This window comes from Taudactylus pleione, unplaced genomic scaffold (genome assembly GCF_031769625.1).
Source record: "Taudactylus pleione unplaced genomic scaffold, aTauple2 ptg000332l, whole genome shotgun sequence".
Classification (NCBI taxonomy): domain Eukaryota; kingdom Metazoa; phylum Chordata; class Amphibia; order Anura; family Myobatrachidae; genus Taudactylus; species Taudactylus pleione.
The window spans coordinates 5,121,719-5,145,455 of NW_028284733.1; the positions used below are offsets into that span (position 1 = coordinate 5,121,719).

General features: G+C 46.8%; 1 protein-coding gene across 1 annotated transcript in view; it reads left to right on the forward strand.

Moving 5' to 3' along the window:
* The first annotated feature begins 13,719 nt into the window (after positions 1 to 13,719).
* The window catches only part of LOC148509114 (phospholipase A2 inhibitor NAI-like), a 35,752-nt gene continuing 25,734 nt past the window's right edge, over positions 13,720 to 23,737 (forward strand). The window contains exons 1-2 of the mRNA XM_088443659.1: positions 13,720 to 13,977; positions 21,651 to 21,767. Coding sequence (XP_088299785.1) covers positions 13,923 to 13,977; positions 21,651 to 21,767 — 172 coding nt within the window. The 5' untranslated portion in view covers positions 13,720 to 13,922. The remainder of the gene's footprint in view (positions 13,978 to 21,650; positions 21,768 to 23,737) is intronic.

Genomic DNA, 23,737 nt, shown 5'->3' on the forward strand with positions numbered 1-23,737 from the left:
TGCGGCGGCCATTTTCCAGTCATTTTTACAGCGCGGGACCCCCGCGCCGAAGTGGGACTCCAGAGAGGTAAGTGATACTATGCGTGCAGGGTGTGCGGGGCCCCCCTGGACCCAGGGGCATGTGCTCCCCACACACTCTGCACCCATTATAGATACGCCCCTGGTACACACTGTATTGATGTGTACCAGGACCATATGGCGGCTGACGGGCTGATATATTGTATCGCAAAATGATTTAATGAAGGAAGTAAGGATCCCATTCTGTCCTTCGTTACTTTGCACGGCGCCACATGTGACAACTTCTGATTGGCCGTGCAGCAGGGCCGACCGGGAGATATCGCTAACGACCACGAGAGCACAGAAATCAGGCATAGATGCTGCGCTTTGTGCCAGATTTGTCATTCTGATTTGGCCAAATCGGAACAATATCGCTCCAGTGTGCAGCCAGCTCAAGATCATGTATTGTTGTTATGTGGTAATTGTTTCTCTTGCCAAATAAAATAACAGTGTACCTAAAAAATGCGTCTGTCATGGTGTATGTAACAAGGGGAAAATGCACTGTCAGGCTTGCCTCATTCATTCAACCTGATCCTTGTATGTACTCAAGATTCGGCACCAACTTAGTGGTATTATCAGGTTTTACAATTACATCCGTGTGGACATGAATAATGTTGACACGGTTACTGTTAACATGCTAAGCATGCCAATATGCTGCATGTCGACTATCCAGCCATGTCAATATTTTCATGTTGATCTGATGCATGTCAACATGACAAGTATCGACCTAAATACCACATCCTGTCCAAGTATGCTGATACAAATAAATATACTATAGTGTATCAGGCGCAAGAGAAAACCACCCCTATTACTATCTGTATTAGTGTTAATCATTGATAAACAGGAATATGTGGATGTACATATTCATTCAGCAACTCATAAACATGTGCATGCTTATGTTACTTTATTTTTCTGTACTGCAGTTGAGAGCATATAGAAATTATTGAGAATATATATATTTATGGAGCAAGTTGCAGAAGACCACACTTGTCGAATGGCCCCAGGCCTATAGAGGATAAGGCCTTCCCTTTCCTCTCTAAACGCAGGCAGGTGTGTTTCTGATGCGGCAGCCTTTTTTGTTTTATATTTTAGCTAAAAGCATGCTAAATGATGTATTAAAAAGTGTGTAAAGCTTAGTGTTTTATTTCCCTGTTGGTGTGATTAACTGTGAAGATATGTATAGGTTAAACTGCTATATACATTGTTCTAGCAAAAAGAATCATAGGTTTAAAATTTATAAGTTTTAACATGTCCAGAACAGCTGAACGCAGCAGGTCTCAGCGTTATATAAACAAATGAGGTAACTGAGATAGCATTTAACTGCTATAAGCAGAAATGAAGGCTAAATGAGCGACCATGTCAGATTTCTACATGGGAACAAAAAGATAACAGAGAATTATGTCAAAATAGTGTCTAAAGCACAGAGGACCAATGAAGTACAGTGGTGTCCAACTCGGGCCCTCAAGCTGCAGTGGAACTACACATCCCAGCATGCAGTGCCACAGTTTTGCTATTAGGGCATGCTAAAACTATGGCAGGGAATGCTGGGATATGTAGTCCCACAAAAGCTGAAGGGCCCAAGTTTACTTTAGTAAACCGAGCCAAGTTTAGTTTAGTTTAGCTCGAGATACAAATTGATTTCATCCAATTACCACCCTGCAGGAATCTCAAGTATGTATTAGTGTGCACCGATGTATTTTCTAACTGGGTTGATGCCTACCCAGCGGCCACTAATACTGCTGCGTTTACTGCCAAGAAAATAGTCCAGGAATTTGTATGCAGGTACGGTATCCCTCGAATTATCGAGAGTGACAGGGGTACTCATTTCACAGGTGATGTTTTTCAAAATATGTGTAAGCTGATGGGTATTAATAGCCAACTTCATACCCCCTACCGACCGCAAGCCAGTGCCAAGGTAGAGAGGATGAACGGGACTATTAAAAATAAGTTAAGTAAAATTATGGCAGAAACTGGACTAGGATGGCCAGAAGCGTTACCTTTGGTCCTACATAGCATAAGGACCACTCCTAGACCCCCTCTAAATCTGTCCCCATTTGAAATACTGTTCGGTAGACAACCTCATTTGATTATAAGTCCACAGGAAGACTTGAAGGGTAACAACGAGGTAACTGTAAAGTATCTTATATCAATGAGTAGGCAGTTAAAGCAACAGCAGCAGAAACTGAAATTGTTGTCTAATGATATGCCTGAAACTAACTGTCATGATGTTGAACCAGGAGAATATGTTATGATCAGAAATTTCTTGCGTTCAGGTTGTTTGACTGATCGGTGGGAAGGTCTGTACCAGGTGCTGCTGACAAGTACTACATCTTTGAAGGTGGCCGAGAGAGATACCTGGGTCCTTTCCACTCACTGCAAAAAGGTCAATCAACCGGTGGAGAAACAAGTCGGAGACAAGGCTGATAGTGTGGACCTGTCGCTCGCGAGCTTGTTCCGGGAGGATTGAGCAGGTTGTAGTGAGATACCTGAACTGAGAGAAATTTTCAGATCTTGTTGTGACAATGGACGGGCCTGCTGTTTTTTATTTTCATATTCTCTTTTAGAGTGTTCACCATCCTGGTCGGTTCGGGGATATCCAGTGTCTGTGATGGGGGACCGATTGAGGAAACGGGAGCTGATGGCAGTGCTGATGGAGTGGAGTCAGGAGGAATTCAATGCCAATCAGGGGAGTGTCTGACCAATCTTAGTACTGTTATTGTTAAGAGAGCTGTCATTCCGGATACTCGGGGAAGGTGTGGAGGTTTATCATCTGAAGATTCTTGTATTTGTGAGCTTTGTGGGTCCCTAGTTGATGAGAACTGTATCCAACGGTGCCAACCTAAATATAACCCGTACTGGGGTGGGTATCCTTTAGAGGATTATCATAGCATGGTAGGCAAAGTGTTAAATCAAACTGATTGCTGAGTGTGTTCACATGTGCCACAGGGACAGCATAACGTAGGGTTGGTGCCATTTCTGCTGAACACCACGGAAATTTTAGAATTACAAAAAGGGAAAACCTTGGATGGAAAATTCCTCTCATCCAAGCCACCTCATTTCAAACTCTATCAATTCCAAGTAGATAGATAACTTTTGTGTTTAAACATAACCAACCCCAATAAACCCGGGGGTTGGGAAGTGATGGGGAATAAACGATGACCTTCTCACAAAGAGCTGATAATGAGTCCATAAACCATGATCTGTTATGCTCAATTAAATCTAGTGGGAAATTTTTAGGTATCGGTATACATTGAGTTCCACCAAAGAAATTATTGGTAAGGTGCCAGATGGTTATTGTGCTAAAATAATACAGCCGGAGACTTGCATGAACCAGATGGAAGACCCAGAAATAGGATTGTTTGCAAGAGAAATGTGCTTAATGATAATGATGCATACCATCCCTTATGTTCTCCCTGATAATGTATATTTTGTATGTGGAAGAAAAGCGTATAAATGGCTCTCCCCGAGTTCTGAAGGTTTGTGTTATCTGAGAAGAGTAGTCCCAGAAGTTATGATCCTCACACATGTTGAAATGCTTGGTATACATAAAAACACACCATCACCATATCTTCACACACAATATTAACACAGAGGTAAAAGAAACATGATACCTGTTGACGTGCATAAAGCCACTCAGTTAATTAGTGAGACAACTGGCTTTCAAGTTTTAGTAGCACTGGATCCCACCAGGATCGCTCGGGGAACACTAAATTTTAGATATATTCAGGAACTTGCTAAATTGATAGGGATGTGCGCCGGACCATTTTTGCCGGATTTGGATTTGGATTTGGTTCTAATTCGTCGTCCGGCTTTGGATTTGGATTTGGATTTGCCAAACTGCGGTGACTGGCTTTGGATTTGGATTTGGATTTGGATTTGGATTTTTTTACAAAAATTTACAAAAAAAGCTAAAATCACATAAATTGGTCTTTTTTTTCTTCCTAGAGTATTATTAACCTCAATAACATTAATTTCCAGTCAATTTAGACCATATCACAGCTTATAATATTGTTTTCAACATTATTGGCCAAAGGTTGCAGTGAGCTGACTGGTTACTAAGCGACAAAGCAGCGGCACAACGACACCACAGTATAAAGCACATCTATGACACATTGCCACACAGCAGTGGCAGAAATGAAAAGTAGTGCACACACCCAGTGGGGTACGGCCAGCAGAGTCACAGTACTTGTTTACAAAGTGGGCTACGGCCCTAGGAGTCACAGTGCACAATCTTATTAGCATTACACCGCACATAGGGCCTGATTCACATTACACCATAAAGTAGTGTCTCTTATTTATGTTACGACACACAGTAGTGCCCCTTTTACACAATGCCCACAGTAGTGACCCTTTTACACAATGCCCACAGTAGCGGTGTCCCTTACACAATGTCCCCCAGCAGTGGTGCCCCCTATGCAGTCCCCTTAGTAGTAGAGTCCACTATGCAGTGCCCCCAGTAGAATGCCCCCCAGTAGTATGCCCCCCATTAGCAGGCCCCCCCCAGTAGTATGCCCCCCATTAGCAGCCCCCCCAGTAGTATGCCCCCCATTAGCATGCCACCCAGTAGTATGCCCCCCCAGTAGTATGGCTCCCCCAGTAGTAGGCTGCCCCAGTAGCAGGCCCCCCCAGTAGTAGGCTGCCCCAGTAGTAGCCCCCCTGTAGTATGGGCCCCCCCTGTAGTATGGCCCCCCCTGTAGTAGGCTGCCCCAGTAGCAGCCCCCCCAGTAGTAGTAAGCCCCCCCAGTAGCAGGCCCCTCAGTAGTATGGCCCCCCCAGTAGCAGACCCCCCCAGTAGTATAGCCCCCCCCAGTAGCAGGCCCCTCTGTAGTATAGCCCCCCCAGTAGTATAGCCCCGCCTAGTAGCAGACCCCCCCAGTAGTGCAGACCCCCCCAGTAGTATAGCCCCCCCCCAGTAGCAGGCCCCTCTGTAGTATGGCCCCCCAATAGTGCAGATCCCCCCCAGTAGTATGGCCCCCCCAGTAGCAGACCCCCCCAGTAGTATAGCCCCCCCCAGTAGCAGGCCCCTCTGTAGTATGGCCCCCCCAGTAGTATTGCCCCCCCCAGTAGCAGACCCCCCCCAGTAGTGCAGACCCCCCCCAGTAGTATAGCCCCCCCCAGTAGCAGGCCCCTCTGTAGTATGGCCCCCCCAGTAGTATAGCCCCCCCCAGTAGCAGACCCCCCCAGTAGTGCAGACCCCCCCCCCCAGTAGCGCCCCCGGACCTTTGACAAGTAAAATAATAAAAAAAATAAAACTTACCTGTATCCCCGCTCCCGCGCCGTCCGCTCTGTCACACGCTGAGGAGGGAGACGGAAGACGGAGCTCATGTGTGAGCTCCAGCCGGCTCCCTCCGTGCAGCAGCCAATGAGAGTCTGTGTGACTCTCATTGGCTGCTGTAACAAACACACAGCTGCCGCTGGCGGCTGTGTGTCTGTGTCTGTGTAGGGCAGAGCGCTATCACTGCGCTCTGCCCTACACGCGAGGAGACCTGATGTCGGATTCTCTAGTGAGAATCCGACATCAGGCGGCCGCCGTTCGGCCCCGAACGGGGATCCGAGTCAGGCGGTGAACACCCGAACAGGGTTCGGGTGGACTCGGATCCCCAATGTTCGGAGCGGTTCGGATTCCACAGAATCCGAACCGCTCATCTCTATAAATTGATAGATAATATCACCGAGATGTACGATGACACATTCAGGTATACAGTGAGAGAATTGCAAGCATACAAGAAAGAACTGGTACAACACATGCTAGTGTTAAATTATTTAACTGCTGTTACTGGAGGGTACTGTGTAACTCTGGCCACCCAATTTGGAGTAAAATGTTGCACCTATGTCACCAATGATACCAGTGACCCCAAGGAAGTTATAGACCGGAAGATGGAGGAAATTCTGCAGCTAAAATGGGAGTTTCGTAAGAACCATAACACTTCAGTGGCTGAAGTAAGGGAGAAGATAGAAGGATGAGTTTCATGGCTGAACACAGTGAAATGGTTCTCAGGCCTAGGGGAATGGATCCAGGAAGTGATCGCCAGCATATGCAAATTCTTAATCCTTATACTGATTGTCATTATAATAATTGGCATATGTGTCCGGTGTGTTCCTATTGTGTTGAAGTGTGGAAAATGTAAAAATAGAGTAAAATGAAAGAACGAAATTATGATGGTTGCCAGTATGAATACCGAGGTAAATACAGAAATGGTTCTCAGGCCTAGGGGAATGGATCCAGGAAGTGATCACCAGCATATGCAAATTCTTAATCCTTATACTGATTGTCATCATAATAATTGGCATATGTGTCCGGTGTGTTCCTATTGTGTTGAAGTGTGGAAAATGTAAAAATAGAGTAAAATGAAAGAACGAAATTATGATGGTGGCCAGTATGAATACCGAGGTAAATACAGAAATGGTTCTCAGGCCTAGGGGAATGGATCCAGGAAGTGATCACCAGCATATGCAAATTCTTAATCCTTATACTGATTGTCATCATAATAATTGGCATATGTGTCCGGTGTGTTCCTATTGTGTTGAAGTGTGGAAAATGTAAAAATAGAGTAAAATGAAAGAACGAAATTATGATGGTGGCCAGTATGAATACCGAGGTAAATACAGAACTGCATTACAACCCTGAGCTAGGAAATGAGATCGCGAGACGCCTTGGAAATGAGATCGCAAGACGCCATTTTGCGAATGGCCGCCTAAGCGCCATTTTAGATAAACTCACACTTTAGTACATGTGGCGATAATACTATTAGCACCATGCGATTGCATCTTTCACCATTTCTCATACACACATTAATATGCACAATTGCGCTGTTAACTAGTCGCATATTAGCAAATGCATAAGACCCTGTATGGAAATGCTGTTATATTAGCTTCATGCGCATGCATCTGCCCCAAGTTAACTAGCGTCCTTATATCAAACCCCGCATACTCACACATTACATATCCACATATAAGGTTTTATAAGCTTTAAAGTATAAGATTTAAGTTGGCTCAGTTAGTATAAATGCTGTGAAATAAAGATTATTTGGTAACTAAGGTTTTATACATGCTAAGTAAGCCGTGTTTGGTTTTGTACTGATGTGTACTCTTCAACAGAATTCCGGTATTATCGGTGTGGAGATCGCATCATGCATTCTCAACTTATGGACCGCAGAGACTTCAAGCAACAAAATGTATATTATATGAACAACTGTTAGGATGTTGCATGGGGCGGGAGGGCAGAGACCCCCAGTTGTTAGAGGCTGGGTTGAGTCTATTTGAACCAGCCTGTTAAACGCTCTGTAACAGATGCTTCCCCCTTGGGAACGAATGGCATAAGCAACAAACTTCTCTATTGTTCTGTCTATTCCGGGGGGAGTATAAATATGTGTGCTCCAACACTGGGTTTTTAGTCTTCGTGCTGAATGCTGAATGACGAGGGGTTTCTTGCTGATGCCTAACATCTGGTCCGGAAGCGCTGCATATGTATACTGTACTTGGGTCTGTATAATTCCTTTGCGCTGAATTGTGTCTGGATCAATAGCATGTAACTGACTGTACTTTTACTTGAATAATACTTTGTGCTTTGGAACCACATGTTCTGAGTCTGGAGTCTCTATTTACTGTATGACTGCGTACGCAAATTAGCGTCATCCTTAGAGGTTATAGGTAGGATTTTAGAAGGTACAGGCAGGGGTATATAGAGGTTCAAATATAGATTCCTTACACTACAGTGTGATATAATGTGTAGGTCAGTACAGTGTGGCATAATGTGACACTACAGTGTGATATAATGTAGGCGCACTACAGTGTGGCATACTGTGGAACTACAGTATGATATAATGTAGGGGCACTAGAGCGTGGCATAATGTGGCACTACAGTGTGATATAATGTAAGGGCACTCGAGTGTGGGATAATGTGGCACTACAGTGTTATATAATGTAGAGGCGCTACAGTGTGGCATAATGTGGCACTACAGTGTGATATAATGTAGGGGTACTGCAGAGTGGCATAATTTGTAGGACAGTACATTGTGATATAATGTACAGGCACTACAGAGTGGCATAATGTGTAGGGTAGTACAGTGTGGTATAATGTGTAGGGTAGTACAGAGTGACATAATGTATAGGGCAGTACAGTGTGGTATAATGTGTGGGTTAGTATAGAATGGTATAATATACGTGCACTACAGAGTGGCATAATGTGTGGGCAGTACAGTATCCAGTGATCGTGCTGAGCTAAAAAAAATGTGGCTCCCAGGGACCCCACACTTTAAAAAACTGGGGTTCTACTCCACAGTTTCTGGGTCCTATTACAATTTATGCCTCACTGCTTTAGCGTGTAAAAATACACTATAGCATATATTTTGCACTGAAAATGACATGGGGAGAAGGGAACAGGGGGCACAGAGGTGGGAGGGGAGAGTACACTGGAGAGCAGAAGGGGTACAGACATGGAGAGAGGGTTAAAGCTGGCATAGGAGAGCAGAAGGGGTACAAACATGGGGAGAGGGAAGCAGGGGACACAGAGGTGGAAGGCCAGAGTACACAGGAGAGCAGAAAGGGTACAGACATGGGGTACCTCCTCACGGTGTCACAAGGTGTGGGGAGGGATTATATGCCAAAAGGGTGGCATGGCCACGTGAGACGGGGAGTGACAACGTGAGAAGGGGCATGGCCACGTGGCCCGCACCCCCATGCCTATTACTTGGGGGTGGGGGCAGAAGGTCCCTGTGTGGAGTGCTGCACTTAATGCTACAGTGTAGCACCCAGCTTCGATCAGTGGGGGGACTCTGCACCTTAGTGTCACCCCTCGGCGGGTGACACCCAGGTGTGTAGTGCACCCCCGCACCCCCCTTGTGACGCCACTGAGAAGGGTACAGGGGGCACAGGTAGGAGGGCAAAGTACACGGGGGAGCAGAAGAGGTGTAGACATGGGGAGAGGGGAACGGGTACAATAAAGTGGGAGAGTCATCAGGAGAGCAGAAGGGGTACAGACTTTGGGAAAGGGGAACAGGGAGCACAAGGTGAAAGAACAATATATGTAATATTTTTTTTACAGCAGTTGCTATAATAAACATATGCTAGCTGTGTAGTAACAACAGTACACCTAAGTCTGCCCCATCAGCATTATATTTTTATAACAGGATACAGGACACTGCACTTGTATTATAATAACAGTATTCCAGGGTATGCTTTCTTATATTATAATAACAGCACCCTAGAACCTGCTCCACCTGTACGATAGTTTGCTCCACTATTATTATAATAGGACACAAGTCAGTCTACCTATATAATCATAACAGGGCACTAGTGGGTGCTGCAGCTGTATTATAACAGGGCACCAGAGAATTAGGACACCAGGCTCTGCTCCTAATAGGTTATAATAAATATAAATACCATTTACCGGCTGCCAAATACAGCAATACTGCCTATACAGCAGTCACAATGAAGATGTTGACCTTGCCCCTACCCCTGCTATTTAGTTCTAGCATTTAAGCAAGATGTCACCGCAGGGGGGCCTGGGGGAAGTTAAATGGAAGCACCTGGAGTAGTGGGGAATTCAGGTGAAATGCACAGCCGGTGGCGATTGGGTGTGATGACACCGGTGGTGAATGGTTGGTGAGATGCTGCTGGCAGTGATTAGATGAGACACCACTGGTAGTGATTGGCTGCTGTGGCCGCTGTGTGTGCACCGCAGCAGCATCTCCGCAACCAATCACCACCGATGATAATTGTCTGTGCTGGGGCTCGCACATAGCACGTCCTGTGGGACCTGATCATTTTAAAAAAGTCTGTCACTTCCTGTATCGAATAAAAATGCAATATAGTGCATATTTTGCAATCATTGGTATGGCATAATGTAAGGGCCCTACAGAGTGACATTATGGAGCCCATTCACTTGAGCTGGAAATGAATAGATCAGGGAGGTAACACATGCATCGCTAAATGTCCGTTCTGGTCCGGAGTCTTGTTTTGTTATTTTACCAAGACCCGTGGATGCTACAGAGACCAGCGCCAGGACAGAGGTGAGTATTGTTTTTTTACAGTTTATCCTTTTGATTTCTAACTGGAGAAGGGGACGTGAACATCTGGCAGTAGGGAAGTATGTGTGAGTGTGGTAGGTCTGTAGCAACATTTTAAAATCTACGGTGTGTGTCTTTTGTTTTTTTGACTTATTTTTACAGTGAGGGTACGGGTGCCAACTGCCTGATGGCACTTGTAGTTCCACAAGTGCCAAAGGGCAGGCACTCTGGCACCTATAGTCCCACTGTAAAAAATAATAGTTTACATTATAATTTACCATATTATTACCCCTGCACCCACCACCACGGGTGTGGGGAAGAGCCTTGGGCTTCAGCTTAAGCCTGAAGTGCTTGGGAGAGGCGGTACCCCTTTATTTGGGGGTCCCCACATCCCCTGAGTTGCCCGACTTGAGCTGACCAGCTTGGAGTGATAATGCTTTGGCCGGGGAAACCTGGTGAAAGGGTCCCCTGGCTGTGGCCTTACACAATGGCTGGATTTGAGGCCAGTGCCAGTTTTAAAAATAGGGGGAACCCTACACAATTTTCCTCCTATTTTTAAAACCAGGACTGGCTTAGCATCCTAGTGCTGGTTCCTTAAACACGGGGGAACCCTACACGTTTTTCCACCATAATTTTAGGAACCAGGACTGGCTGAGTAGCCCTGGGCTAGTTATGCTTTTTTTGGGGGGACCCTATGCCATTTTTTTTAAAGTTAACCCTTAAAACAATCTGTAGATGCTGAAAAATACACAGATCACACTGATCTGTATATTTTTCAGCAAAACACGCAGCTCAGGGGGTGGTCTATTTGAAACTTCTATTTAGGTCCGAGTTTGCTACAATTACTCCCATGATTGTTTTCACGATTCTTGGTAAATTCCCGAGTTGTATATTTTTCAGTGAAAGTACTTTCGAGTTTGGCCGATGGTGTATTTAATCGTGTTTGCAATCTTACCTGAGTTTTTCAGTGTAAATAAAGAAATCTCTCCTGAGTTTGTCTTTTGTAAATTTGCGAGTTGAAAAAAATGCCTAAACACACCCGAGCTTACAATCTCGACGAAACACAATTCCACAATCCTTAGTAAATTAACTTCTTAACATATGAAACACAGACAGGACACCCAGACACAGGCTATGGAATACAGACAGGTGAGACATATAGAGGCTATGGAAAACAGGACAGGCAGACACAGGCTATGGAACACAAGGCCTGATTCAGACCCACTCGTAAGGGCCGTCCGCTTGCAGGTGGTTTTTTTTTTTGTCTCCTGCCGCTCGCAAAGCTGTGGGTGGGCTCCCACAGCTTTGCGAGTGGCAAGGAGCCCATCGCGATAATCGCGACCATCGGTATTGCAGGCCGAGTGGACTTCCTGCTCTAATAGAGCAGGAAGTCCACTACTGACATCAGTTGTGATGTCAGTAGGTCCTCCCTCAAACGCCAGACGTTCCTAAGGGAATGCCTGCGTTTGGCCAACCACCCCCCCTACCTGCCTACAAAACGGGGCGACCTGTCACTCACCATCGACAGCTGCCCCATCTTGTAGCAAGCCCCTTAGCAACTGAAGTTCAGTCGCTCGGCGGGGCTCGCGCATGTGCACACTGGACGCAGTGCATGCGCAGATCACAAACATCGAGCCGCTTGCGAATGCTGTGCGCTCGTGAGCCGCTCTGAATCGGGCCCACAGACAGGACAGACAGACACAGGATAAGGAACACAGACACGACAGGCAGATGTAGGCTATACAAAACAGACAGGACATGGATGTGGAATACAGACAGGAGAGGCATACACTTAGGATTTGAAACACATAGAGGACAGGCAGACAAAGGATATGGAACATAGACAGGACAGGCAGACACAGGGTATGGAACACAGACAGGACAGGAAGACACAGGTTATGGAACATAGACTGGAACGGTAGACCTTAGGATGTGAACACAGACTGGAGAGGCAGACTCTTAGGATATGAAACACAGACAGGACAGGCTGACAAAGGATATGGAACGTAGACAGGACAGGTAGACAGGATATGGGACACAGACAGGGCAGGCATCAAACATCTGACTACTTAGCACTTACATTTGCTGTGCTGCTACAATGGTCACTGCAGTGCTGCCAGCTGGATGAATCCCCATGAAGCAGAGGGACGGGATGCAGGTGGGAGGGTATACAATCGGGAAGCCGGCTGCCGTAATACCGGCAGCTGGCTTCCCGACTGTCATATCCCGACGAGGGATGAAATGCCGGGCTTCTAGATGTAGATGCCTGACATTTCTCTGGAGACCGGCGCCCAGCATCCCGATCGAAGGGATGCCGGGCTCCACGAGCGGAAAGCCGTGGGGGAGAGGGTTAGGTTTAGGGCACCCGGGGGGGGGACTTAGGGTTAGGCACCCCCCCGGGAGGGTTAGGGTTAGGCTAGGGGGAGGGAGGGTTAGGGTTAGGCATCCCCGGGGGCGACTTAGGGTTAGGCACCCCCCCGGGGAACTTAGGTTTAGGCAACGGGGAAGGGGGGGTTAGGGTTAAGCACTTAGAGGGGGGATTAGGGTTAGGCACTTGGGGGGGAGGCTAGGGTTAGGCACCCCTAAGGAGGGTTAGGGGGTTAGGTTAGGTTAGTACTTACCTATCCATGATCGGGATTTCCAGTGCTGTCGGGCTTCCGCTGCCGGGAACTCTGCTGTTGTCGGCCAGGCACTGCCGGGAATCGAACTGCTGGCCATGCGGCCGGCGGTATTTCATACCGATTCCGGTGGGAGAGCACACTCCTCAGTCTTCCTCCTATTCTTTCAGTATTGAAGCCCTGAAGGACAGCCACAGCACTGCTGATTGGCTCCTGCCTTCTCAGTGCATTCTGCACTCCTGGTGCCTGTGGGACCAGAAGGTCAAGCATCTGCCTGTCCTGTCCCTCCCAGACAGTGAGTCTGACACAGTCAGAAGAACATGATGGACAGCTCCAGCCCTCATCATGGCCCACTAAGCCCCACCCACTCTAAAAAGTGACAGCACCTTGAAGTAGTGGGGCCCACCAAGGTATTATCCACCCCCTCACATGCCAGTCCAAGCCTGAAGACATCCAAAGAGCAGCGGCTGTTATCTGCCTTCATCTACCAAGAGAACACAGCACAGCTTTCTAGCAACAATGATGATACAAATGCATGTGAGAGTGTAGACAGATCCTCTAAGAAAATCAATACTTAATTTTGGCTACGCTCCCCAGAAGAAAGAATGAAGATTTGATCATGGCTGACAACTGATGTTCACGTGTCAATCACCAATAATGGACAACTCGGAGATTCTTCACATCAACAGAGTTCTGCAACTCTGAAACCCCAAGCTTAAGTCCAGTTAGTTGGCCAAGCTACAGTCTTCCCCCTATGCTAAGAATGTTTATTTTATTAGAAGCCAACTGGCACTCGTCCACCCCTGGGGATCATGCAGGATTATTTTTGAATTGTTATGGGTAGATCCACTAAACTTCAGTTTAGTTAAGATGGTGATTATTGGTGGCTTTGACTGATAGTTTTAAAATGACAACATGAATGAATATTTAATCAATCTTTAAAACTAACGGTAAAGTTGCCGATCAAGTGGGGCATTTTTACTGTTTTTTGTATGCATTTTCTCCATGTTAGATCTCTAATCTTGATTTTTTTTTAACTGTTCTCCTGCTTGCAACACACTCATATTTGTCTTTGTAAATAATTAACCAAAAACCTAATACCTTATACTGTAGTTTCTGTTTCGTTTCTACAGAATCACTTCAGGACCACTGTAATTATTCCCAGCTCCGCCTCCCCCCAGGTCTATATAATAACAGGATGCTTGCTGGTTATTGTGCAGTAGGCTGATGCATTGAGTTCATGATGGCATCGTTCCTCAGATTACTGTGCGTCCTCTCAGCTCTGACAGCTACTGGTAAGTACATGTTACAAATTCCATTACCTGTGTTACAATCACAGTTTTTGGTAGATAGATCTGTTTTTAACAAATGTCCTGGAGTAGTTTTCTAGTGAGAGACTGTCAGAGCTGTCCCAGGGGTGTGATAAATCCATTTTCTGACACTTTATAGACATGCTGGGCCAAATGTAATAGGTAGTCTGTTTTGGTAAACTGCGAGTTTGGTGCTAAACTCGCAATTTTTCACAACTCTCCAATGTAATAGGGTGTCTGTTCACTAAAACTCGCATTTTTCAGAGTTACTAAAACTCTCCATTCTCAAAGTCGCATCCAGATGTTTTCACATTGAAAACAATCAACTCGCCCAATGTAATAGAGTGTCTGTTTCAGACTCGCAAAAAAAGATGACCAAAAGTCCCCAAATAATAGACCTGCTTTAGGCTAGCGAGTACATCCTGAGCAGGTCAGATTAACACAGAAACATGCACATATCCATGAGATATGTACATGTTTCTGTGTGTACTTATGTTAAATGTTTTTAAATTAAAAAAAAATGACGTGCACCCCCTCCCCAAAAGCATAACCAGCCCCGGGCTTTATAAAGCCTGTTCTGGTTCTAAAAATACAGGGGCCAAAATGTGTAGGGGGCCCCTGTATATTAAGAACTAGCACAGGGTTTGTTGAGCTGGTCCTGGTTCTGGAAAATCAGGGGACAAAACGAGTAGGGATCCCCTGAAAATTCCAGAACCAGCACCGAACTCTTTCTAGCGGTGGGATAATGCCACAGCCAGGGAAAACCTTTCACCGGTTTCCCCGGCCAAAGCATTATCCCTGACCGCTAGTCAGTCCAGGCAGGGGATCCCTGGGGAGTTGGGTACCCCCCCAATAAAGGGGTACCCCTCTCCAGGGCACCCCAGGCCTAGACTGATATCCCGGGGCTATCCCCGGCACCCTATGTCCGTGGGTGCCGGGTTGGTAGTGTAAAGTGTAAAAATAAATTTTCCATATTGTCTTTAGTTGTAGAACCACAAGTACCAGCAAGCCTCCCCTGCATGCTGGTATTTGGAGAACCACAAATACCAGCATGCGGGGCATTATGGGACCGCTTGCACTTGTAGTTCCACAACTAAAGAAATACGTAAATAAACAAACAGACACCGTGAAAGTAAAATTTTATTAAAACATACATGCACACTCACACTCACACTCACACATACTCAGCTAGTATCTGAAGTATTCCATAGGGGTGTACCTGAAAAAAATAATCCATACTCACCTCTCCTATGCGTAGATCACGTCCTCTTCTCCATGTAGGCAATCCAGGGGTTAAAATAAAAAAACGCAAAAAACCGAACCATGCCGGACTGAGCAAAGGTATGTGTGTACACATACCTTTGCTCCGTGTAAATGACCGGGGCACACGTGTGCCCCTTCAGTGAAGGGGCCGCCAGCCAATCAGGGAGCATGTCCGTCGGAGCAGCTCCTTGATTAGCTGAATGCGGCCAGCCTGTGTGTCCCATAGACTTCTATGGTGAGAAATCCCCATAGAAGTCTATGGTGGTAACCGCTACATCGTAGCCGCAAGATTAATTGAGGTTAATCTTGTGGTTACATCACTGATACAATGTTGTGTACACACATACCTTTGCTCAGTCCGGCATGGTTCGGTTTTTTGCATTTTTTTATTTTAACCCCTGGATTGCCTACTTGGACAAGTAGACGTGATCGACGCATAGGAGAGGTGAGTATGGATTATTTTTTTCAGGTACACCCCTATGGAATACTTCAGATACTAGCTGAGTATGTGTGAGTGTGAGTGTGAGTGTGAGTGTGCATGTATGTTTTAATAAAATTTTACTTTCACTGTGTATGTTTGTTTATTTACGTATTTCTTTAGTTGTGGAACTACAAGTGCCAGCGGGCCCGTAATGCCCCGCATGCTGGTATTTGTGGTTCTCCAAATACCAGCATGCAGGGGAGGCTTGCTGGTACTTGTGGTTCTACAACTAAAGACAATATGGAAAATTTATTTTTACACTTTACACTATCAACCCGGCACCCACGGGCATAGGGTGCCGGGGATAGCCCGGGCTATCAGTCTAGGCCTGGGGTGCCCTGGAGAGGGGTACCCCTTTTTTGGGGGGGTACCCAACTCCCCAGGGATCCCCGGCCTGGACTGACTAGCAGTCAGGGATAATGCTTTGGCCGGGGAAACCAGTGAAGGTTTTCCCTGGCTGTGGCATTATCCCCCCGCTAGAAAGAGTTCGGTGCTGGTTCTGGATTTTCAGGGGACCCCTACTCGTTTTGTCCCCTGATTTTCCAGAACCAGGACCAGCTCAACAAAGTTGTGTGCTGGTTCTTAATATACAGGGGCCCCCTGCGCATTTTGGCCCCTGTATTTTTAGAACCAGAACAGGCTTTATAAAGCCCGGGGCTGGTTATGCTTTTGGGATGGGGGTGCACGTTTTTAAAAAAAAAAAAACACACACAGAAGCCATCACGGACCTCACTGATCTGTGATGGCTTCTCTAAAACTCGCACCTTTTAATGCTACTCGCATTAAAAGGTGTCAGTTTACATAGTCCTAAACCCGCCTAAACTCGCAAATGCAGTAGCCTCGAGCTGAAAAGTTCGCAGGCTATTGAATTTGCGAGTTTCAGTACAAACACGCACTTTTTAAAAGTGCGAGAAAGTGCGAGTTTGAACTGTTACTAAAACAGACTACCTATTACATTTGGCCCACTGTCTCTATTTATTCTGACATACAGCGTATACTCTGTAACATAAATGTGTACTGTGTGTGAGGGGAATTTAGTATGTAATGCCAGCTGTTAGGATGCCTCCTGTCACAATACCGACAGCGGCATCCAGGGGTCAGGTAAGTATTCTTACCCTCCCCCTTCTCCCCCTAACCCTCTCTTCTGGTAGCCTAACACTAACCCTCCCCTCATAACTACATACCATGTGGGGAATGTAGTCAGCAAAATAAAAACAAAATATTACACATAGGGCCGTATTCAATTTGAGATGAAAAGCTGTTTCCACGTGTTTTTGGCGGAAACTTTTTCACTGATGACATCATTTACGCCTGTTTTGACTTTACTCTGTAATCAATTTGAAAGACTTTCCGCCTAGACGGAAAGTCAATGCAATGTAATAGGCCGAAAAGCTTCGCCTATGAATAGCAGGCAGAAAAAAGTGCAGAATTGGGGTTTTGGGTTGCAATGTTGTGGGAACCCTCGTGCAGACTTCAGACAGTCCCCCAAAGGTAAACTGTGTCAAAATTAAAAGAAAACACTTAAGGACACCCGAAAAAATTACTTTGAAAAAGGGGGTGAAAATATTTTTTTGGGGTGACAAAGATAAAAACTAGCGAACTTTACTCTGGGAGGGTCCTCAAGTATGCCCCAAGTGTTTCTTTGATTGCAGGTACTTGCGGAAGGTGAATTTTTCACGATTTTTTCAAATTGACTTTAGTAACTTTTAAATATGCTGACCCCCATTTTCAAGTACCCCAAATTTGCTGGGATAACTTATTTTCTGGAAAAAATACTCTTGAATACTATTCTGCACCACTTATAGAAAAACGCTATTTAGCACCTATTGAGCCCGTTTAAAAAAACATCAAATACCTTCAGCAAGCCAAATCGGGGGGTAACCATAGCTAACCCCATGTCAGAGCATCTTTTGGGGGATGTCAGGCTGATTTCCCCAAATCTGATAGTGCCTTCCGCCTGTTTAAGTTTCGCCTGGTCCCGTTTTCGCGTACTTTCAAATTGAATATGGGGTACAGCGGGCACGATAATTTTCCGCCTTCAAAACAGGCGAAGTAGGCGAAAAGTCCAAGACGCGAAAAAGTATCGCAGCTCAGTTCAAATTGAATACGGCTCTTAGATGGAATACAGGAGCTGTACAATTATACAAAAGAAAATTGATCAATGAAATAAAAAGTTTGGGGCACATGCACTGTGCGACATTTTAGCATCTTAGGGTCATATTCAATTAGTTTTGCACCCTCGATACTTTTCCGCCTGCTGGACTTTTCACCTACATCAAAGTATCGGGCGCGCTTCCGCTATTCGTCGTATTCAATTAGAAAGCTCACGAAAACGGTACCCAACGAAACTGAAAAAGGCGAAAAGTCCTGTCAAACATGGGGAACTCAGCCTGACACCCCCCTAAATATGCACTAATATTGGGGTTCAGTATAGATGCCCCAATTAGCCATAATGAAGGTATTTGGGGTACTTTAGCTGTGTCAATTGGTTCCAATTAGCGCATTAATACAAGTGGTGAAGAATTGCATTAATCAATATTTTTTGGTTAAAATAACTACTCCCTGCAAATTTGGGGTACATGAAAATGGGGCCTAGCATATTTTTAAGTTGCAAAAGTGAAGTTTTAAATCAGGTAAAAAATTCACCTGCCGCAAGCACCTGCAATCATAAAAACACCTGCCCCATATTGGGGGACCCCCCAGAAGTCTATTTCGCTAGTTTTTAAGTTTGTCCCCCAACTTTGTACTATTTCACCCCCAAAATTAAAGTACTTTTTTGGGGTGTTTTAAAGACTTTTTTTAAAACTTTTTTGACACAGTTTATCTTTGGGGGACTGTTCCAACGGTGCCGGGGGGTTTCCTGAAGTTTGCACCCAAACAAACTGCAATTCTGCACTTTTTTCCACCTGCTATTCATAGGCGAAACTTTTCTGCCAATTACATTCCATAGACTTTTCACGTACACAAAAAGTCTTTGGAATTGAATACGGCAGAAACATTCCGCCTGGTGAAATTACGTAATCCGCGATACTTTTCAGCGGATTCTGACTTTTCGCTGGCAATTGAATACAGGCCTTAGATGCATTCACATTTGTAAAACACTGACCATCTGTGAGAATATCAGTGTTGTGTCCCACTGAGAATCAGGCCCAGCGTTTTCTAATGTAGAGATACAGACTGGCTGCCTGTTAGCAGGAGGATGCCGTCATTGTAAGCATGTGTCTGTATGTAAATTATCCAGCAGTAACACCCCTAGTATATTCATGTAGAAACAATGAAGTATATGCTATCAGCATCATGTTACATATATGAATAGGGAGTTTATTTTATATCTCCCTCCATTATACCTGTGAACTTACTGTATGTCATAGTTGCCGACATTCAGCTCCCTCCTTCTGGGAGGGAGCTGAATGCCTGCATACAGAGGGGGGCGTGGCCGGACATTGACTCCACATTGGGGCGGGGCCAGGGGCGTGACAGCACAATCATGCCCCGCCCCCTCTTCACAATGCCAAAAATAAAGGCATTGTGAAGCAGGGGGCGTAGCCACGATGACGCAATTTAGTGTGAATCGCGCCATCGGGCTCCCCGCTGCGGGGGTTTCTAGTTGTCGTCCGGGGGGGCAGACGGCAGCCGGGAGGCTTGCCTGCCTTTCCGGGGGGTCGGGAGCGGCACCCGATATTCGGGAGGCTCCCGACCAAATCAGGAGGGTAGGCAAGCCTGACTTATGTGTATATTGCTGTCTATCCTGAAAAATTAACTCTGGGCCTGATTCAGCAAGAATCGCAGTTGCTAATACACACGCAAACGGCCCATTTTTGCGTTCTGCGCATGCATACACATCGCAGTGCGTGTGCGAGAACAAGCCACTGCGATTGGTACAGCGATCGCAGAGGCTGCGCAGACTCATCGCAGAGTGATTGACAGGAAGTGCCATTTGTGGGTTGTGGGACGAACGCAGATGTGCATAAATCATACTTGCCTACCCTCCCGATTTGGTCGGGAGCCTCCCGAAAATCGGGTGCCGCTCCAGGCCTCCCGGAAAGGTAGGCAAGCCTCCCGGTCCCTGGCGATCTATCTGCCCCCCCCCGCAAATACAGTATAATCCCCGGCAGTGGGGGGGGGCGATGACGCGATTTGCGCTGAATCGCTTCATCGTGGCCCCGCCCCCTGCTTCACAATGCAATTTATCTCAGCATTGTGAAGAGGGGGCGGGGCCACGATGAGGCGATTGCGCTGTCACGCCCATGTCCCGCCCCCATTGTTGAGTCATTTTCTGGGCCACGCCCCCTTTTGATGTGGCACGCCCCCTTGCTGAGGAAGCCCGACAGCTCCCTCCCGGAAGGAGGGAGCTAGAAGTTGGCAACTCTGGCATAAATTATCCACTGCGTGACCATGCGCAGTGTAAGGTCTCATAGCGTGCGTGAGGCTGTGATGGTACTAGATTGTACCAATAGTTTAACTATTCTACTAAGTATTATGGATGTGCATATTGTAAAGTGGGCAGGTTTGCATTGCGATTGCAATGGATTGGCTTGCTATCGCAGTTGAACTGCCTGGCGATGGTCGTGATTATCGCGACCATCAGCATTGCGAGGAGACCCTTGTGGTCTTCCAGCTCTAATAGAGCAGGAAGTCCACTACTGACATCACGAGTGATGTCAGTAGGGCCGCCCACAAATGGCTCAGTTTGTCCAGCCACCCCCCCTACCCGCCTACAAAATGGGGTGAGCTGTCGATCAACATCGACAACCGCCCCGTCTTGTAGCGAGCCCCGGAGCGAGTGAAGTTCTCACTCGCTCCGGGGCCATGTGCTCGTGAGCGGGTCTGAATCAGGCTCTATGTACTAAGCCTTGGAGAGAAATAGTACCAACCATCTAACTGTCATTTTTCAAATACAGCCTACAAAATGACAGTTAGGAGCTGATTGGTTGGTACTTTGGGCCTGATTCAGACCCGTTCACTTGGATGCATTCGCACGTAGCCATCAGCAGCCAAAGTATGCAAATCCCATGATCGCTAGCAAGACATTAGCATGCCCACTATGTTTTGCCATGCGATCGCGGTATGTATTTAGACGCCCACCAGCCTGACACAAGACGCCCACTTTCCCATAGTAACACACATCATCTCCAGGAAGTGTATCAAACAATCGGTAACATCGAGTAACATCGGATCCATACGCAGCACTTGTGTCTGACCATACCCTGCCGCAAGCACTGCGAGTGCTGCTGTGTGTAATTCAGTCATGTGACGTGAATGCTGACGCTGCGTAGGGATTATGCATGCCCCTGAAATGGTGTCCAAATGCACAGACACGCCTGCATTCGTACCACAACACCCCCGTTACCATCGACCACCCCCTGTCACCACCCACAACCGGCTCATCCTGTCACTCATGCTTGCGGGGCGTCTATGTACAGGGTGTGAACGCTTCCCAGATCACATGGACTAGTTTGCGCACACACACACTGCATCTTGTATGCATGTGTAGATTGCAAACATCAGCAGGCTACGTCCCAACGCAGCCTAGCGAACGGGTCTGAATCAGGCCCTTTATCTGCCATCACTTTATCTCTCTCCACGGCTTAGTACATAGACCCATAAATAAGTAAACAGCACTCCAACAAATATAGAAAAATCAGGTATTTATTTCAGCAGTCAGCAATGTTTCTGTCATAAACACTTGGGTATTTCATCTTTATCTATCCTTTATATTTCCTCTTAATAATTCTACCTTTGTTACCCAGACTGTGTTACTTTTATTGGAGTGTCCACCTCACAATTATACACAGTATATACAATTATCGCATTGACACCGTTATCACATGATCTGTTAGAAGAAAAGAGCTCTTGTCATCCTGTTATCTGGTTTCGCACTTCTATCTGTTACATTGTTATTTTCCAATTGCAGGTTTTTCGCTCACATGCATAAAGTGTATGAGCTCCACTTCTCTATCCTGTTCTGGAACATCCATGCTGTGCCCCGCGGATAATGCGTGCGGCAGTACCCGGACAACATCAAAAGCAAGTATGTTATGCAGAGTCTGTGATTTAAAAATAATTGCAATTCCCAATCACTGTTTATAGAAATAAGTGAATCTGCTGAATGTGACAAGTGCTTCCACTGACCACATCAATAAAGGATTGTAAGAAAAGAATTGATATATAGGCCGTCATTCAGACCCGCTCGCTCTGAATGAGGGCGGCCGCTTTTTTTTAATTTAAAGCCGGCCTCCTGGCCACTCGCTAAGCTGTGGGTGGTCACCCACAGCTTTTGCAAGCGGCCAGGTGATGGTTGCAATGGTCGCGACCATCGGGCTTGCGACGAGACCCTTATGTTAGGGTCTCAACTGCCTCAAGCCCCAGTGAGCTTCTGGCTCTAATAGAGCAGGAAGCTCACTACTGACATCATTGGTGATGTCAGTAGGGCCGCCCACAAATGGCAGGCGTTCCTTCAGGAACACCTCTGTTTGTCCAGCCACCCCCCAACCCCACCCCGCCTACAAAACGGGGCAAGCTGTCGATCAACATCGACAGTCGCCCAGTTTGTAGCGAACCCCGGAGCGAGTGAATTTCTCACTTGCTACGGGGCTTGCACACGCGCATTGTGCACACCGCACGTGCGCAATGCACAACCATCGACCCTATTGCGAGCGCATAGCGCTTGCGAGCGGGTCTGAATGAGGCCATAGTCTTTACCATGCGAGAGAGAAGAAAAAAATGGAAGGATTATCTTTCTGGGACTTAGGGGTAATTTTACTAAAGTTCAGTTTGTGGTCATTTTTGAAACTGTCCAAAACAGTGTGTTTGTGTCTAAAAACTGGCTATTTATCATCTGTCAGGTTTCAGCTTCAATTGAAACCCAACGTTGAAGTCAGTAAGTTTTTGCAGCTCCAAGTCATTGAATTAGATTTTTCAGTTCAAAACCAACTGAAAGTACAGTAGAGGTCCAAAAATGACAGCAAACTCACCCAAAGAGAAACACTGCACAGATCACTATGAAATAGTTAAATGTAAAAAAATGCATGGCCCCCCCTAGTTCAATAATCAGCCCCAGACCTCTCAGCCTGTTCTGATACTGGAAAATTTGTTGGGGGGGGGGAATGGCTTTGGGTCCCTCCAATATTCGAATGACCAGCACTGGGTGGTACCAGCCGGGGGGCTTACACAATAGCAAGGAAACACACAGCTTGGGTTCCACCTGCCATATTGAAAGCCAGCACCAATCTGATCAGCCTATGCCTAGAATTCCTCTAGATGGTGGGACCCCATAAATTAAATGGGGTCCCCACAGGGCCGGAGCCAGGGGTCGGAGCACCCTGTGCCCGCTCAGTTAACAGCGCCCAATACCCAAAATGGTGACGTGGCCTAATTATGATAGGCCACGCCCCCTAAGTGACATTATTTGGAGGTGTGCCCTCATGGCATGCCTCCAAATAATGTCAGGCTGGGGTAAGCCTAGCACTCCGTCACTAGCTGGGTTTCCCCCAGCCCTCTCCCAGCACTGAATGGATGCCGCGCGCATACGCGCAGCATCCATTCGGCTACTCCGGGCTCTGGCATAACCACACAGCTGCGGCAGTGGGGGTCTTCAACCGCCCGATTTGACCATCCGTGGGCCACTTCGGCCCACGGGTGGTATAGCGGGACAGTACTTTCTCACTGAAATTGGGATGTTGGGGAGGGGTGCACCCTCTATGGGGTGGCGCCAATGTTCGACTGCACTGGTCGAACACCCCAAGAGCCGGCCCTGGGTCCTGACTTCCAAAGGACGACCAGCCCTGGGCTGAATGCCTGGTCCAGCAGCGGCTCCTGCTGTCGCTGCTGCTGATCTGGCACCCAGGGGCGCCGAGAGGGGGGGTGAGCGGGTACTATTTACCCGGCCCAGGGCTTGCTAGAGGGGCCCGGTTCCGGCACTGCACCCCCTCCCTCACAGCAGCCCAGCACACAGCAGCAGCAGCCGGAGCAGTCTCCTATGGCTGTGAGGGGGAGTGATCA